This window comes from Poecilia reticulata, chromosome 7 (genome assembly GCF_904066995.2).
Source record: "Poecilia reticulata chromosome 7, P_reticulata-male-v2, whole genome shotgun sequence".
Taxonomy (NCBI): Eukaryota; Metazoa; Chordata; class Actinopteri; order Cyprinodontiformes; family Poeciliidae; genus Poecilia; species Poecilia reticulata.
This window is the reverse complement of record NC_088836.1, coordinates 24,392,133-24,407,967: the sequence shown is the minus strand read 5'-3', so window position 1 is coordinate 24,407,967 and position 15,835 is coordinate 24,392,133. Positions and strand designations below refer to the sequence as shown.

At 39.5% G+C, this 15,835-nt stretch overlaps 1 protein-coding gene across 7 annotated transcripts in view; it reads left to right on the top strand.

Annotated features, from left to right (window-relative positions):
• The first annotated feature begins 1,064 nt into the window (after nt 1-1,064).
• The window catches only part of anks1aa (ankyrin repeat and sterile alpha motif domain containing 1Aa), a 69,621-nt gene continuing 54,850 nt past the window's right edge, over nt 1,065-15,835 (top strand). For 6 of the 7 annotated variants that reach the window (XM_017305849.2, XM_017305847.2, XM_017305844.2 and 3 more), the window contains exon 1: nt 1,065-1,911. In XM_017305849.2, the coding sequence (XP_017161338.2) occupies nt 1,736-1,911 (176 nt within the window). In that variant the 5' untranslated portion in view covers nt 1,065-1,735. The remainder of the gene's footprint in view (nt 1,912-15,835) is intronic. The other variant, XM_017305848.2, reaches the window with a different exon arrangement.

Genomic DNA, 15,835 nt, shown 5'->3' with positions numbered 1-15,835 from the left:
CTCCCACCAAAACTTGAACAAACATCATCTTCATACAAAACCAGCATAACATTTTCATGAATCTCTTCATCATGAAAATTACATTTCTCTGTGTTATTAGAATACAATAGAAATATTATTTATTGTCCCACGGTGGGGAAATTCAGAAGTACCAGGAGCAATTTACAGGTAAATGGCAGTATGTATTCAAACTGAGATATAAAATGTAAGAAAATAACAAACTGCAAGAGACACATAACAGACTGTAAGGGCAAATTGGGTAGTATATAGTTATATTTACTCAGTTACATTAACTTGGATAACTTAAAAAAACACTTAGGAATAGTTTTAATGCATCTTACTTTTACTTGAGTAATAATTTTATGAAGTACTTGAGTAAAATTTCTGAATAATCTACATACTTTGAGTAGCTTCACAGAGCAAAGAACAGATATATTTTAACCAAAAATGTATCACAGACACACATAACATTTAAGTGTGACTTCTTGTTTGTTTTCAAACTTCATTGTACTAATGCTAATTTGTACAACATTTAATATAATGTGGGTAAATACAAAGTCTCAACAGCTATGACTAAGAGCATGAGCATAGATGGGTCATTTTATTATCTCTGAATAGAATAAGTTGTTTTTAATGTTTTTTTGTAAGACACAATGAGCACATTGCAGGAATTTGTTTACATACAATATGACCCAAAACCTGACTGAGAAGTTTGAAAATGGACATAGTAATTTATTAATTAGATATTAAATAATCTACTTATGTTTTATAAAAGTTTTCTATCTATTTAAGAGTAGCTATCATGCTTATTTACATAGATTTTCATCGTAAGGAGTATTTTATTTCCTTTCATATGATACCAGGAAGCAGCATCTTGCTCACTGTGAGAACATGATTACTGATACTAGTAAATATGCTAATATTATACTACAGCTTAAATTTATGAACATCCTTATGAACATTGACCGAATGGGAATATAGCAATACATAAACAATTTTCTTCTTATTTCTATGACTACTGTTGTTTTGGTAACTTTATTGTTGTTTAAAAAAAACCCACTAATTTCAATTGTTATTTAAATTATTTACATTTTGTTTTGTGTGATAATATGTCTCCTAACAATAACGACAGGACCGATAAAGCTCATTGTTAGGTTTGGAAATTTGCTCTTGCCACAACGGGTCACATGAAAAGGCAGATCTACAACTTACTGGGATGGGAACAATCCCATCCAGTATGGGACCTAACGTTTCCTGGCGTAGAGTCACACCGGGCGCCATCTTTCTTTTATCATCCCTATTGTATATAAAGCAGCGAGGGGCGGCGGTGGCTGGTGCGGCATTCGTGAGCGTCTGAAGGGTTTCATTGGAGATGAAGAAAGAAAGGGTAGTTTCGAGGAAGTGACGGACGACGCTCGGAAGACTGGTCAGAGGAAGTTTGCTCGATAATGGTGCCGTGCGGCTGAACGAAACTTTTCCCCCTCTTGAGCGCCAGCGGAGTCGTGGATCGGGACGGAAGGATCCAGCAGGGCGGCCGGGGGGAAGCTTTTGTTTCCTCGCCACATTTGCAGCTCTGAGGAATAACTTGAGGGCTGGGAGAAAGAAAGAGAGGGTCGCAGAGAAATTTCATTCCCTACAACCAACCCCCCCCTCTCCCTCTCCCTATCCCTCTGTCTTCCCCGTTCTTTTCCCCAGCGCCTCCTGTTTTATTTTTTATTTTTCCCTGGGATTAGCGATGGGGAAGGAGCAGGAGCTTCTGGACGCGGCGCGCACGGGGAATCTGGCCGCGGTGGAGAAGCTTTTACCCGGGAAGCGACAATCCGCAGGCGGATCGTCGGGGAGCGCAGGAAGCGGCAACAGCAGCGGCAGCAGCCACGGAGCTTCCTCCCATCCGCTCTCCAGTCTGCTCAGGTAGGCTGTGGGAAGACTGAAGGGGAGGCAGCCACCGGTACTGTCCCTGTCAAAACACTGTCTTATCATTCCACTGTTAGCACTTCAGATATGCTTGCTTAGTTAATCAGTGATCTTTTTTTTTCATCAAAGCAAACCCAACCTGAACCTGTGCTGTGGCATGCCTCTTTGTTAGAGCTTTGCTTTTGTCCGTCTACTGTTGTATGCACACAGTGCATTGCAAAAGTAAACATTTTGTCGCGTTACAACCGCACACTTCAGTTTAGTTTATTGGCTCGTAATAAGTCGTCCAATCATACATAAGAAGTAGAACGAGAATGTTGCATGGTTTTCAAAAATGTTTTCCAAATGAACATTTTGTTTGTATTCAGCCTTTCTTTTACTGTTTTAAATCAACCAAGTGTAGCTAATTTCTACAAACACAGACTACCTTTGTTTTCAAGTTAATTACTAGTAACACTGGGAGATCTGTAGCTCAGGTGGGGTAGCATGTCAAAAGGTCAAGTTGTGGGAAGAAAAAGAGCAGGATAAGAATTTCTATTGGGTCCTAATAAGTCCAATTAGGTCTGCAGGGAGGATAATCAAGGCTGACCTTCACTCGGTTCAGGACCTGTACAGGTTAGGGTCAGGAAAAGGGCAGCAGACATCTCTGCACATCCCACACATTCTGGGCACATTAAAAACCAGAGTCAAATTCCTTGCTTGTGCACACAGTCTTGGCCAACAAGCAGATTTGGGGAGGTTTACTTCAGCAGAGACAAGGAAACTAATCAGAGTTGATGGGAAGATATAGTACAGGGATGTTCTGCAAGAAAACCTGTTAAAGACTTCAAAACAACAGATTAAATTGATAGAAACGTAGAAAAACAAGGCATATTTCCTCTTCATGTGCTTTGTGTTGGTCTATAATCCTGAGATGCCCTCAAAATACTTTGATGTTTGTGGTTGTAACGTGACAAAAAGTATCATGAATACTTTATATTCATACAAAAACACAATTACATCGTTTTTCTAATCTCTTAGGCATTGATGTGTAATTAATTGCTTACGCACAGTCTAGACTTGAACCGGGTTAATGAGGGTGGAATACAAATATAGTTATCATATCAGATTTAGTCAACCTTCTGGAAACTTTTATTCTCAAGCTTGTGGGTGTAAGCTCTGAAGATGTTTGGTTTAGCTGTGGGCAGCGTGAGAAGTCTCCAGCGAAATATCTACGTTTGATGTGGGTTTTCACATCCAAAAGACTTGCTCTGCTTGGTAAGAGAGGTTTACCTTAACTGTTGAGTCATTTATCTTTCATTGGTCCGCATGCTGCCTGTGCACACCCTGCTGTGTGGATTTGGACAGGGGAGGAGAGGATTTAACCTAAAAAAAATTGCAACCATATTTAATGTATTACTTTGGCACATGTTTGCGTTAAAGAGCAAGAAAAGCAACAACAAAGGAATTGGCAGCAGATGTGATGGAGGCAGTTTCATTTTGTCCTGCGGATAAACTCATAAGAATCAGCTTGGTGAACAATTGCTTGAAGTCTCCTCATAATTATTTATACCTGCTTTTAGCATGAATAACTTAAAGAGCATGTAGGAAAATGTTACCTAACATCTAGCAAAATCTGTAAGATTTTATCTTTCAGATTAGCGCAAAGCAGTGCATAATTGACAAGCGGCAAGAAAATGAATTTTTTAGTCTTTTGCCACAGATTCCCAGTTTGATTCCATTCTGGACTTTGTGTGAGGCATTGAAATCCATCTATGTGTTTTGATCCAAGTCATTTCATTGTGGCTTTGTTTGTATGTTTAGGATTGTTGTCAACCTTCAGCCCAGGAATAAGACTTCTGCAGCGTCTTAACGGGTTTCCGTCCAAGTTTGCTCTGTGTTAGCATCTTTTCTTTTCTCATCAACTCAACAAAGCCTGGACTGTCAGTTTAGGTGCACGGCCATGTCCTGGAAGCTTTTTATTTTTGTGCCATTTTCTTTCCATTTTTTGTTAATGGCTGGATGAAGAATATTGTTTTATAGCCTAATCTTTAAGCGTTTCTACAGCTTTATCCCTGACTTAATGCCACATGTTCACTAATGTTTGCACAGGTGGACTCTAGTCTCTGATTAGATAGTTTCCTATGGAATTTAGTTGTACTGGAGTTTAGGGCCGCAATCAATGATTACTTTAGCAAACAATTATTCTGACGATGAATCAGTTAATCTGATAACAGATGCACATTCTGCACATTTTATGCAATATTAAAAGTACATGAAAAGATGCACATAAACAAATAATTAAATGTTCAAATAAGAAAATAAATGTTTTATTGCCTAAAATGCTATAACATGGTGAACACTTGATCATTTGCAGGAAAGTTTGCATCTGCAGTTAAGAAAATACTTTTAACATCAACATGTGAAAAGTTCAGTCCTTTCTGCTTGACTTAACATTCATGTAGAGCAGGGCTGAGTTTAGCTATTTTTCTTGATTAACTGATTAATAGTAAGATAGCAAAATGTACTTTATAGGATTTAGCTTTTTTTATTTTACAGAATTTAAACTGGGTGAAACTAAAAGTATGCCACTAGAGGAGTTTTGGATAGAACAGTTTACAAAGTTTTTTTAAATCTTGCATGCAAAATATGTGTATTTTTTTTTGTACAGTTTTGGCTTAATTACTGGTCTCTATGTTCTTTTAGCAAATGGTCTTGTTTTGGAGTCTGTACCCCAGTTGATCATGAATTGTTTACTGAATTAGTTGAGAATTATTTCGATGATCGATTCATCACAATTAATCCGATTAACCGCTTCAGCCCGACTGGAGTTTGTTGGAGGCCATATTTTCAAATTTTCATTTAAAAAAACGTTTTGAAAATCTCATACAATTTTCCTGAACTTCACTTATCTACTATTCTCTTAGTAATCACTTATAATTCATATAAAATACACTTAAGTTTGTGGTTATAATGTGACAAAATGTGAAGGAAAACACCTTTGCACGGTGACGTGGCCACGCCTTTCCTGTCCTGAATGTTTGTCACTTAAAACATAAACAGTTGTTTGGGATCTGAATGCCAGGGCAGCTTTTGTCTAAGGCTGAAGTGTTGAAGTGAACCTCCTCATGCTGCATCAATGTGTTACTCAGCGCAGGCTGCGCAGCATACTTAGGGTAATTGCATTAAACTCTTTTAATCGGAAATCCATTTCAGAAATGTCATGCAGTCAAAGCCGGCTCCATCTTTCACTCTCTGATCGGTGGGTGGACCAGAGAACCCATTGTGTCATCTACTCTGTCTTGAGCAATCAATGTTTGGCAATGGGAACTGTGGGACATAATTGGCCAGGCCATGCAGGAAGTGAATAAACCCTTGGTTGAAAGCTTGTTGCCTGTGGACACCTGAGCTTATTGGACATGTGAGGAGTACTGACCACAGGGGAGCCTGTGGGATCGTTGCTCCCGTGCATGACATTTGATTTGGCCTGCACGATGAAAATGTCAATACCGTCGTCTGCGAGTGAATTGCCTGGTAGTCCAGGCTGTGGCTTTGGTGTGTTTGTTGTTTCATTCATCAGAATGTATTTGTGACCTATTCATCATCACTTGTTGGGGAAGTGTAGGCCGGTAATCTTGTCAGAGCTGATTTCATCTCAGTCCAAAGCTGCTGTTTTTGGTAAATCTCAGATCACGCTCGCTTTAATGCCCTCATGCAAAAAATAAATAAAAAAATAGATGTACTGTTGAAGCTTCTGTTGCTGTGACGCACACTGAAGCTTCCTAATGTGTATAAAGTTGCAAATTGCATTGTTTAAATGGACTAGTTTCTGGTTCTGAGAACCTGTTTGCAGAGATGTTTGTCATCAGCCGTGGCATGTTTACTGGGCAGAGCTATCCTCGAGTTTTGCTGCATGATCCACTTGACTTCAGCGCTGCTCTTCCAGGGTGTGTGTGTGTGTGTGTTTCCACCAGATTTCTGGCGTTCTTCACATGGAATGGGCCACATGCTGGGGCTTGCAGTGTTTTTGTAACCAGGCCGTTGTGCAGCTCTGCTCTGCGGAATGCCTGCTTTCCCAGGAGAATGTGTCCCAGGCGTTGCCATGAGATAGACACTGACCTCCGGCATTTTTCACACCGACTTCTAAGCAGGACTTCATCAATTAGGGAAGCTGGGACGTGTTCTCAAATGTGCGGTATCAATATCCCGTGAACTTATCCACATTCGGTCACATTGCGGCAACACACGTGAATGTACTGTGCTTGTATTGCATGTGAAAGACCTAAACAAAGCAGTGCATAGTTGTGAAGCGGAAAGAAAATGATACATGGTTTTTAAATGTTGTGTGAAATCCATTTGCCATTCAGCCCTCTTGAGTCGTTGCAGAATGGTCTTTAGCTGCAACGGCAGCTGCAAGTCTTTTGGGTCGTGTTTACACCAGAGCTGCACATGTAGAAACTGAGAAGTGTGTCCGTTCTGTGCAAAGTGGCTTAGTCATGTCCCTTCAACATGACTGAGCTCAAACTCAGTCATGTTGAAGGGAGAATGTCTGTGAATATTTATTTTCAAGTCTTTCTAAAGATTCACAAATGAATTTAAGTTTCAACTGTCTCCAAAGGTTGTCCTGTATTTAGCTCCATTCATCGTCCCCACAGCACGATGCTGCAGTGTTAGTGTTTCACCACACGTAGCATCTTTCATGTGCAACAAAAAGGTTCAGTTTGGTCTGGACGTCCAGGTGTTGGTGCGTTTTTCATTCTGTTTAGCGACATTAAGCCACACGTGGGTGAGCTGTCTTCACTAAGTGGATGCACTGGGTTTTATTCATGTCTGTCCAAAGTTATTTTCCTTCCACTTATCTATCAGGCATTTCTTTCTGTTAGTCTCTTACGAAAAGTATCCTAGTAATGTATACTTGTAACAAAAAAACAATGAAAAATTATTTTGTAAAACCCCGTATCTACTTCATTTTCTGTTACATAATCCTGTATTTTGGATGTTTTTTGTTAAGATTTTCTTTTTCCACTTGCACTCCCTGGCCCGAATTGTCCTAACTCGGACAGCTGCTGCTGTTACACCGGAGGTGAGACAAGTCCCTGGCAGGGAGAGCGGCTGCCCACTGAGGAGAAATTAACAGAGGAATGCATGGAGTCCTGGACGGACACTCCAAGACCTTAGCCAGATGAGAACTTTCCTCTCCGCTTCACAGCCGTGTTCTTTGTCCTACTGACAAGCCACAGGATGGTGCTTTTAATATTCATATCAGGCCCAGAAAACCGTTCTGAGACTTTTGTATGCTTTCTAGTTTAAGGGAAATGAAAATTGACCTGTCAGCCAGTTGATCAGAACTGGACCACCTATTAAGAGGAGCGTAGCTATTTATTTGGGAGAGGGAGTCTTTGAGTGAAAAAGGAAGAGTTTTTTTGATTTGCTTTTGCAGCTCTTTTAGAGACTTTGTGAAAGAGCTGTTAAATAATTTGTTCTATCCAGTTTCGTTTGACATTCTGCTTTTTAAAAAAAAGTGACTATATTGAGGAGTGGTTTGCATTTTCAGGGCTTTGGGCACACCTCCAGAGCATCTTATTTCATCCGCAGTTTCCTGCTCACACCAGGAAGAGCCGCTCTATCAACGATGAGAATATTTGATGGTGTCCTTTTATCTCCAAAAAGAAACTATCCCAAGGATTCTGTTTTTTGAAGATGTCTGGTTGTATGTGATATTGCAGCGTGGGACTGATGCGTGTTGAGAGGATAGGCTCGCTGAGGAGATGCAGAACATTGCTTCCTTCACTTTTGTGCACACATTCAAGTGTGCTGACTTGCATGTGTTAGGCGTGCACTGATTCCAGTTTTCTGGCTGATTGCCTATCTTTAAAAAACCCAACTGATTCCGATTTTGGCAGATACCAATTTATCAATTAATTTTTTTGTGTGAAAAGTCACTAAATACAGTGGTAATGTCATTAATTAGCAATGAGGTGGACTTTTGTTAAATGCGCAGATGAGACCTGGTGAGCGGGTGGGTCAATCAGCCCTCTATCATGGTAAAACAAAAGGGGACAGTAACGGATTTTCAGGCCTCTGTGGAGGTAGATAAGATCAGTTTCACATGTAAATACAGAAAACAAGGAAATCGATTTATTGGTACCCCTAGTATGTGCGCATCTGTGTGCTTGTAGATATTATGCACACATGCACATCAGATATATGAAGACACAATCAAGGATGGAGCAGCTAAGAAATGGTAATATTTCTCTATACTTGTTTGTGTAGATGTTAATTAGTTTAATCCTCTTTCCCCCCTCTTGTAGATCAAGTAATTTCCACCGCACTCAGGCAAGCAAACACAGTGTGTGTTGGTTTACTGTATCACGACAAATTACATTAAAACAACTTAAAACAGAAAGAAAAAAAAACTCACCACTTATTTCAGGGTGCATCCTAAAAGGTTTTATTTCTGGGGTAAATTTCGCCCTGATTTGGATCCTGCAGTGAAAACAACGCAGGTTAAAGAATAACCCTGGAAAACCTCCCTGCTTCCTGGAAGAAAAAAAAAATGTTCCTGCACTGGAACCTTAAGTGTTGACAAGGCAGTTTGTACCACTTGCATTCCAGGAAAAGCGCCCTCAGATCATCTCCTGCTGTCTGGGCAGATGCACCCACAGTGGTCACAGCACATCATTTGTTGACCTCTGAACTGAAACAGACATTAGTAGGAGGGAGCAGTGCTGGGAAATGTAACACCACAATGTTAGCATTCCAAGAGCATCTGAGTTTGGGATACTCTCCTCTGACTGTTGTGTTTGTTTAGTCACAGAAGCTATGCAGAATGGCGCCTAGCAGTGATGGATTCCACACATGTGTGCGTGTTTTTGTGTGTGTGTGTGTGTGTGTGTGTGTGTGTGTGTGTGTGTGTGTGTGTGTGTGTGTGTGTGTGTGTGTGTGTGTGTGTGTGTGTGTGTGTGTGTGTGTGACAAATACAGTGTCCTCTTAATTCAGTCTCAAGCCCTCTTTATGGTGGTGGACTAAAAATATCCTTCATCCAAGTGGGTCAGAGTTTGGGAGATTAGTTAGTAGTGGAGAGGAAGCTCCTTTGAAGTTTAATGGAAGAGAAGAAAATAATCTTGTGACAGTGCCTCGAAGAGTTGTTGGTTTAAAGAAAAAAATGAGGGGAAGGGAGGCTTCGGCAAAAGTTTAATCTTAGCACTTAAACAGTTTTGTCAGTTCTGTAGCTTTCAGCAGAAAGTCCGGTTTTATATTTCTAGCTTTCTATGGTTCCTGTTTTACAGCTGAAAGCTAAGGGAAGTATTGCAGAACATGCCTTGTTCTGACTATTGAGTAGATTTCTCTAGACTTTTACTCATTAGATAACAAGAGCAAGAGGTAACGCAACAATCCGCAGTGAGAAGTGTCTTGCAGCTCTTTTCCGACCTGCGTCTTCTGACTGTTTACTTCCAGCAGCTTAGATGTTTTCTCATCCATCTGGCGTCTACGTCTTTCCCACCCTGTTTCTCTCATCAGTCCTCTTGCCCGCCTGCTGAGTGGAGGCCAACCTCTGCTCTACCTTCAGACTTTGTACATGTTACACATGGAGTTGTCCACCCAGAAAGCAAATGTTGCATGTTTTTCTTATCATAGCCCCACTTTTGCTTTGCTGTTGACCAGGTGAGGAAGGAAAAAAAAAAAAGGAATAGCCCTCGCTTTAATTTCAACATTAAAGGGCACGTTTAGTCTGTGGAGGATCAGTTTCATAGCCACAAAAATAGCTTTTTAGAAGGCTTCTTTAAAGATTGACTTTGCTGATGAATATGATAAACTAGCTGAGCTTTTAACAAAAATAGTCAAGCTATGCAGACCAGAACACAGAAGTTCTGGTTTTAAAACAGAGTTGTCAACATAATTTAAAAAAAGACAAAAGCTGCTGAATTGAGTTGAAATGAAAGGTTTGTCAGAAAAGAAGGTTTCTGTCAAAACAAAAATGAGATTCCCTATTGAAGCTGGTCTAAGTTCCTTTGAAGCAGCTAAGATAACTGTAGAATTGCTGAAGGACGGTGTTTTCATGTCCTTTCATTGTATTTCAGTCCTCGTTGGCTGTTTTCTTTTTTTTCCTCCTTGTAATCCATTTTTATGAGTTTTCTCCAGCTTTTTTCATTCTGGGAATCACGTTGATTCTGTTAAACACTGTTAGACTGCTCTGCTGCATGCCGTTTCTAAAGCATATGCAGTTCTTTCACGCCTCCTGCTGCAAAACAGATGCCCTGTGAAATACTCATTGGGAAGTTATGAGTTGTGAGGACTCAATTAGGATTTGAACTGAGTTGCTGGTGCTTATTTTTAGTTTGTTTTGCCCCTTTTTAGCCACAATGGAACATATTTGGATAGTAGGGGAGCTTTTGGCTTCCTGCAGCAGGCCGGTTGGTTAAAATTCATCACCAAAATTGACCAGTAGATGTAAAGTAGATTCAGTGCAAGCTGAATCTGTCACTCAAGCATTTTGATGATTCATGTCACCTTGTGGAGATTTCCTACCTTGTTAAAAAGTTGCTTTATAATTTTAAAGCCTAAAAGAAAAACAGAATGAGCTACTACATGATATTCAAATACATTCTAGGAATGACCCCTTATTAAAACTGTTTTGCATATTGTTAATCTCTTGGCAGTTTAAAATCAGTTCTACTGGTTAGGACTTAAAATTAAACCATTATTAAATGCACTCACCTAATTAACAGCAATAGAAAGTGAAAACAGAAATATCGGGAAGATTATATTCTCCAAGACTTGACTTGAAACTCCCCACAAACTATGTAGTTTGTGATTTATTGCTGGATTTCAGTAGAAATTCACCCATCAAGCTTTTCTTGGTACGCATATTTATTTTTTAAATGGCTATCATAACACATAAAAAGACGGGGAAAAATGTACTTGAAGTTCAGTGATGTAGGTAGTAACTTTGAAATCAACAGGCGATGAAGAGATTATAAGATTATCTCTATTTATGCATCAAAACACATACCTCTAACCTTTATCTGATTTTTACTAAACTCACAGCAAAGTACATCAAAGAACAGCTGTTTGTGAGTATTTACAGTAACGTGTAGGTTTCTGGTTTGGCTCATTTTATGAACAGAAAAAAAAGAGCTTTTTCAGGGTTGTACCTGTTGATTACCAGTCAGAGTGGATCAAGGGAAAATTGTCCAACTCAGACAAATCTAAAAAGTAAAAAAAAAAAAAATGTAATTTTTACTATTTCCTATCAGTTAAAACAGAGCAAAGTTAGGAATGCTTAAATTGAGCTGTTTACCTAGTTTACCTAAAACTTTTGCAATGTTTCTATCAGTCCTAGTAACAGGCACACATGACTGTTGTCTTACTCTTGCTTTATGGTAATAATTAAGTGCCCTCCCAGTTTCTCCCAGAGAGATGCCTGGTCATTAACCACATGGTGAGAATAATCTCATTAGAAGGATTTCTTTGGTATATGTTCAGTGCAGGCTGTCATAAATTTAAATTGTAAAATACAGTCATGGGTCTTTAGTTTGTGGGAAAAAAAATTATTGCACTCATCTGATTTTTTTATTTTTTTTATTTTTTTGCTTTTAGTCAAATTTCACTTCTTCATTTCTCCGACTTCTGGTCAATTTTCCTGTTTAAACATGTTCATAACCCTCACCTGCGATCCAGATATGTGTTTTGGTCTGCAGCATGTTGCTCTTTGCTGCAGTGTTTTATCCTGCGCTCATCAGAAATGGAGACTTCTGGCAGGTGCTTCAGTCTGAGCTGAGATGAAGATGCTCAGGTTGACTGCTTGGCAGAGGGGCATCTGGTTCCAGCAGCTGCCAGCACTATGCATAATTAAGCCAATTTCCCCAACGGTGGCTGACATGAGCCAGTTGTCTCTGCTGGGCTCGCTGCCCCGGGGCGGACCAGTTCCTGGCAGTGTGGTCACACCGCTAATAGACTGACGGATAAAGCTGTTTATGACGTGGGGTCCGCGCTCACCTGGGTTCTTCTGTGCTTTAAGGGGCTGCTGAATTTATTTAGCCATTCCTTCCCTCCTAGGAGTCCATAAATCAACATTTAGTTGTTTGTTTTAGCTTTCGGCTGATGTGGATTTTTATTTTTTTTTTTGCATTATTAATTAGATGACTGAATTTCCTCTTTATTTTCTGTTTACTTTTTCATCTAAGCAAACTCGATAAATATGCATGTCCGACTGGTTATGTATGACCTACATTTTATGTATTGAAGCACAAATGAACGTACTGCATTTTTAAGTTTGATGTTGCTTAAATATTGAACCCACCTCACAAACACCAGCATCATTTCTGAATGTTGTTCATTTGCAGCCTTTGTAGCTAATATGTAAACTGAAATAGGCAGAACATCCAGGTGTATCTCAATAAATTGAAATGTCACAGTAATTAAATTCAGATACAGATTCATTATGCACAGATTAAAGTGTTTAATTTGGTTAAGGTTGTTGATTGTGGCCTACAGTAAATGAAAATAAAATTAGTTTTTATATAGCATTTTTATAGTACACTGGACAAAAGATTTAAAAAATGAGATTTTTAATGCAGACATTTTATTGTTATGACCTGGTTATGACCTATACAGTCATAGACAAGTTTGCTGACTTGACAGTTGTCTACTAGACTCTCACTGAAGGCCTCCATAAGGAGGTTAAGCCATAAAAAACATTTTTTAAGAAGCTGACTCTTCAGATTTCTATTTCCAGGCATATGAGTGGAAAGTTGTCTGGAGGGAAAAAAGCACCAGGGATGGCAAAGCTAATGCAATATTCTATTTTTTTTCCTAATTAAATTAAATTAAATGTTATTAAGACACAATTATCTAAAATTAACTAATAGCACTATATGTGTAGCAAAGCTATGGTATATATTTTAGTTTTTGAAGAGAATTGTTAAAATAAATATATTTTTCATTCATATTTTATTTTATTATGTACACCTGTATTGACTGTATCATGCTGATTTACTTGAGCACTTAGAGAGCAGTTGAAGTATTAAATTGACATTAATTAATTCTATTCCAATTAACTGAGGTGCACTTATGTTTTTTTGTTTTTTGTTTTATTCCTCCAGCCACAGCGATCAGGATTTGTAAAAACGCCGATTTTAACCCCCATGAATGTCTTGCAAACTCCAGCTTCATCCCACTGATATCCCCACAGGCAAATTAAGGATTAGCTCAGCTTTTCAAACAGGAATTCCTCAGCCAGTTCCCATGAATGTGCCCCCCGCCTCCCTCTCCAACCAAATCAACTCTGTTTTGCCCATTACCTCCGCTGTGGGCATAAGCTCCATCTCTCGGTGAGGTTGGTTTTGAGCCGTAGTAAGAGGATGAAGTGGATTGTGGAGCACCAGTCTGACTCATGCCCTTGAGTGCCATGCTGCCAAAATGCTCGAAGGACGAAACACTTATGCAGCTTTTAAAGCCGCTGCTGCTGGCAGCTGTCTTAATGGCAAGCAGGAAGACTTTGACTGTAAGGAAATGTAATGAAACGTTCACTTGCTCTGCATGGCAGCAGTTCAGATGGGATTAATGAACAGACATGGTCCTGATTAGAAATGTGATATGTTGCCAGCATCATAACGTGCCTCGTGATGTGCTGTGCTGTGCTCCTTTTTGGTCATGAGGCAGATGTGACTCAATGTTTGTAACATTGAGTAAACTTTCTTTTTAAAAGTCCCTTTTTTTTTTTAGCTTTGATGAGGAAGACCAATTAGCAAATGCATGATAAATATTTTACCTAGAGCAAGCTGTTCGATGTTGCACCTCCCACAATGGAAGAGGAAACTTATTTTAGCCTGGAAAGCTGATCAAAAGTCTCAACTTGAATCTACCAAATATTAAACAAAATAATGGATGGAAAGATTTGGGTTTATACTGGTTATCGGGGTACACCTGAAAGCAAATCAGGGGTTTTTTGTGCTGTCCATCAAACGTTTTATAAAAACGGTGAAACTGAACATCTTTCCTGAACTCCCTGAATTTACCACAAACATATTGCAGAGAATTGTTTAATGGCTTCTTCTGTCTCTGTCCTTACTCTGACTTCAGTTTTACCACCCTACTGCATCATGTTGTACTTAGGCATGTTGAGAACATGTAGGTAAATAAATTTAATGGTAGTTTCCTACCTTCATCAGATCCCATGAAGGTAGAAATCAGCCCACTCAGTTTTGAAAAATGCCTGTCCTCACTGCATCCACTTTGAAACGACACAAGTAGTTTCCCCTAAATCTAACGACTCTGTAAGTTGATTCTCACCTGCATGTTTCCGATCCAGAGTAATGTGGCTTAACTTGGATTTCTTAAACTAACCGGACTGTAGCTGACGGATTTTTTAAAATATTCTACAGAACAGTTCAAATAATAATACAGTGCTTTTTGCTCAAAGCTCTTGTACAAGTGTCATAAATGTGCCGAAGCACTATTTCCTTTAATCTTTCAAACCTAAGCACATAAACCATGCTCTGAACCAAAAAAAAAAGAAAAAAGTCATCTTACATCATATTTTGTAAGATATGCATGTTATATGCAGGTTTTGTAAATTCAGAAATTGGTTTAGTAAAGCTTTGAACAAAGAGTATACCTGAAGACATTATGTGTGTGTTTCAAAGCGAAATGATAAAAAATACTAGTAATCATAACGACACACCTCACTCAGTGTTTATGTAGCAAATAACTTTCTGTTGACCTCATTATTGCTCCCACCTTATGTCTGACGCGTGGCATATTCTCCCTTTATGGATGCTTCTTAGTTCCTGTTCATGGTCATTTTCATTTGTGGGGGATTTTACTCCTAGTAGTTACATAACTCTTCTATGTAGGACAGCTACTGGAGGTCTGTTTGTCTCCTGTTTTCCCTTCTGATGAGATCCATACCCACATTTAAGGCAGAACTGCTGTCCTCCCTGCAACTACTTTGACAGCCAGAAATCCAGATGTTATGAAGACTGTATGCATCAGCGCCTTGAGTACTCCCATAGAAACCTCTGTTGCACATTTAACAGAGGTTTCTCGGTCTCCAGCACTTCCTATCATCACATTTTCCCAGTGGAGTGTTTCCTCTGAGCAGTGCTTTTGATGTCCCGTGACTTTCTGAGACGTTACCCAGAAGGCCTGCTCTAACAAATAAACAGCTTATGTTTTGGATGGCGGAGCTGAGCTTCCCCCGTGTGTCTGCGCTCTTCTCAGACCCATTGTTCTGCAGGCTACAGAGCCCTACACAAGACACTTATTTAATGAGACGGCTCTGACTGTGTAATTGCAGGCTGCTTCGCTGAGCTATTGTGGGAGATGTATTTTAAGGGGGCAAAACGGCCATTACTGCGACAGAAAAGAGCTATGTGTGTGTGTGTGTGTGTGTGTGTGTGTGTGTGTGTGTGTGTGTGTGTGTGTGTGTGTGTGTGTGTGTGTGTGTGTGTGTGTGTGTGTGTGTGTGTCTCTTTGGGGAGTAAAGTCACATGGAGATGTGAGGACACCAAGAAAACTTTTGTCGTTTAATTTATTCCCTGATTATTTTAGGGATTAAGTCACATTTTGTGCGCAAAAACGATCAAGCTGACTTTGAAGGGGTTTTTCTGCCCTGAAAGAACTTGGGGAAATGTTTTCATATTCAATGGCTGGGAAGGATTTAGATCTAATTCAGTTTGTGTTCGACTGTTCAAATACCACATCACTCTTTCTGTTTTCCTTTCGAATAGTTTCTGTTACATATATGAATGAAATGGTATAAAAAATATATATATAAATCACATATGTTTGATTCTCTGTGAAGCCCATCTCTGTTTGCTCCATTTCCTTTTCTGACTCTGCTCTCAGATATTTGGTTCACTCGTGCTGGGATTTCTAAGTCACATGATTTATTTAGGATTTGTTGAAGTCTTTCAGGGAGCTCCACATCCCGTCTTGG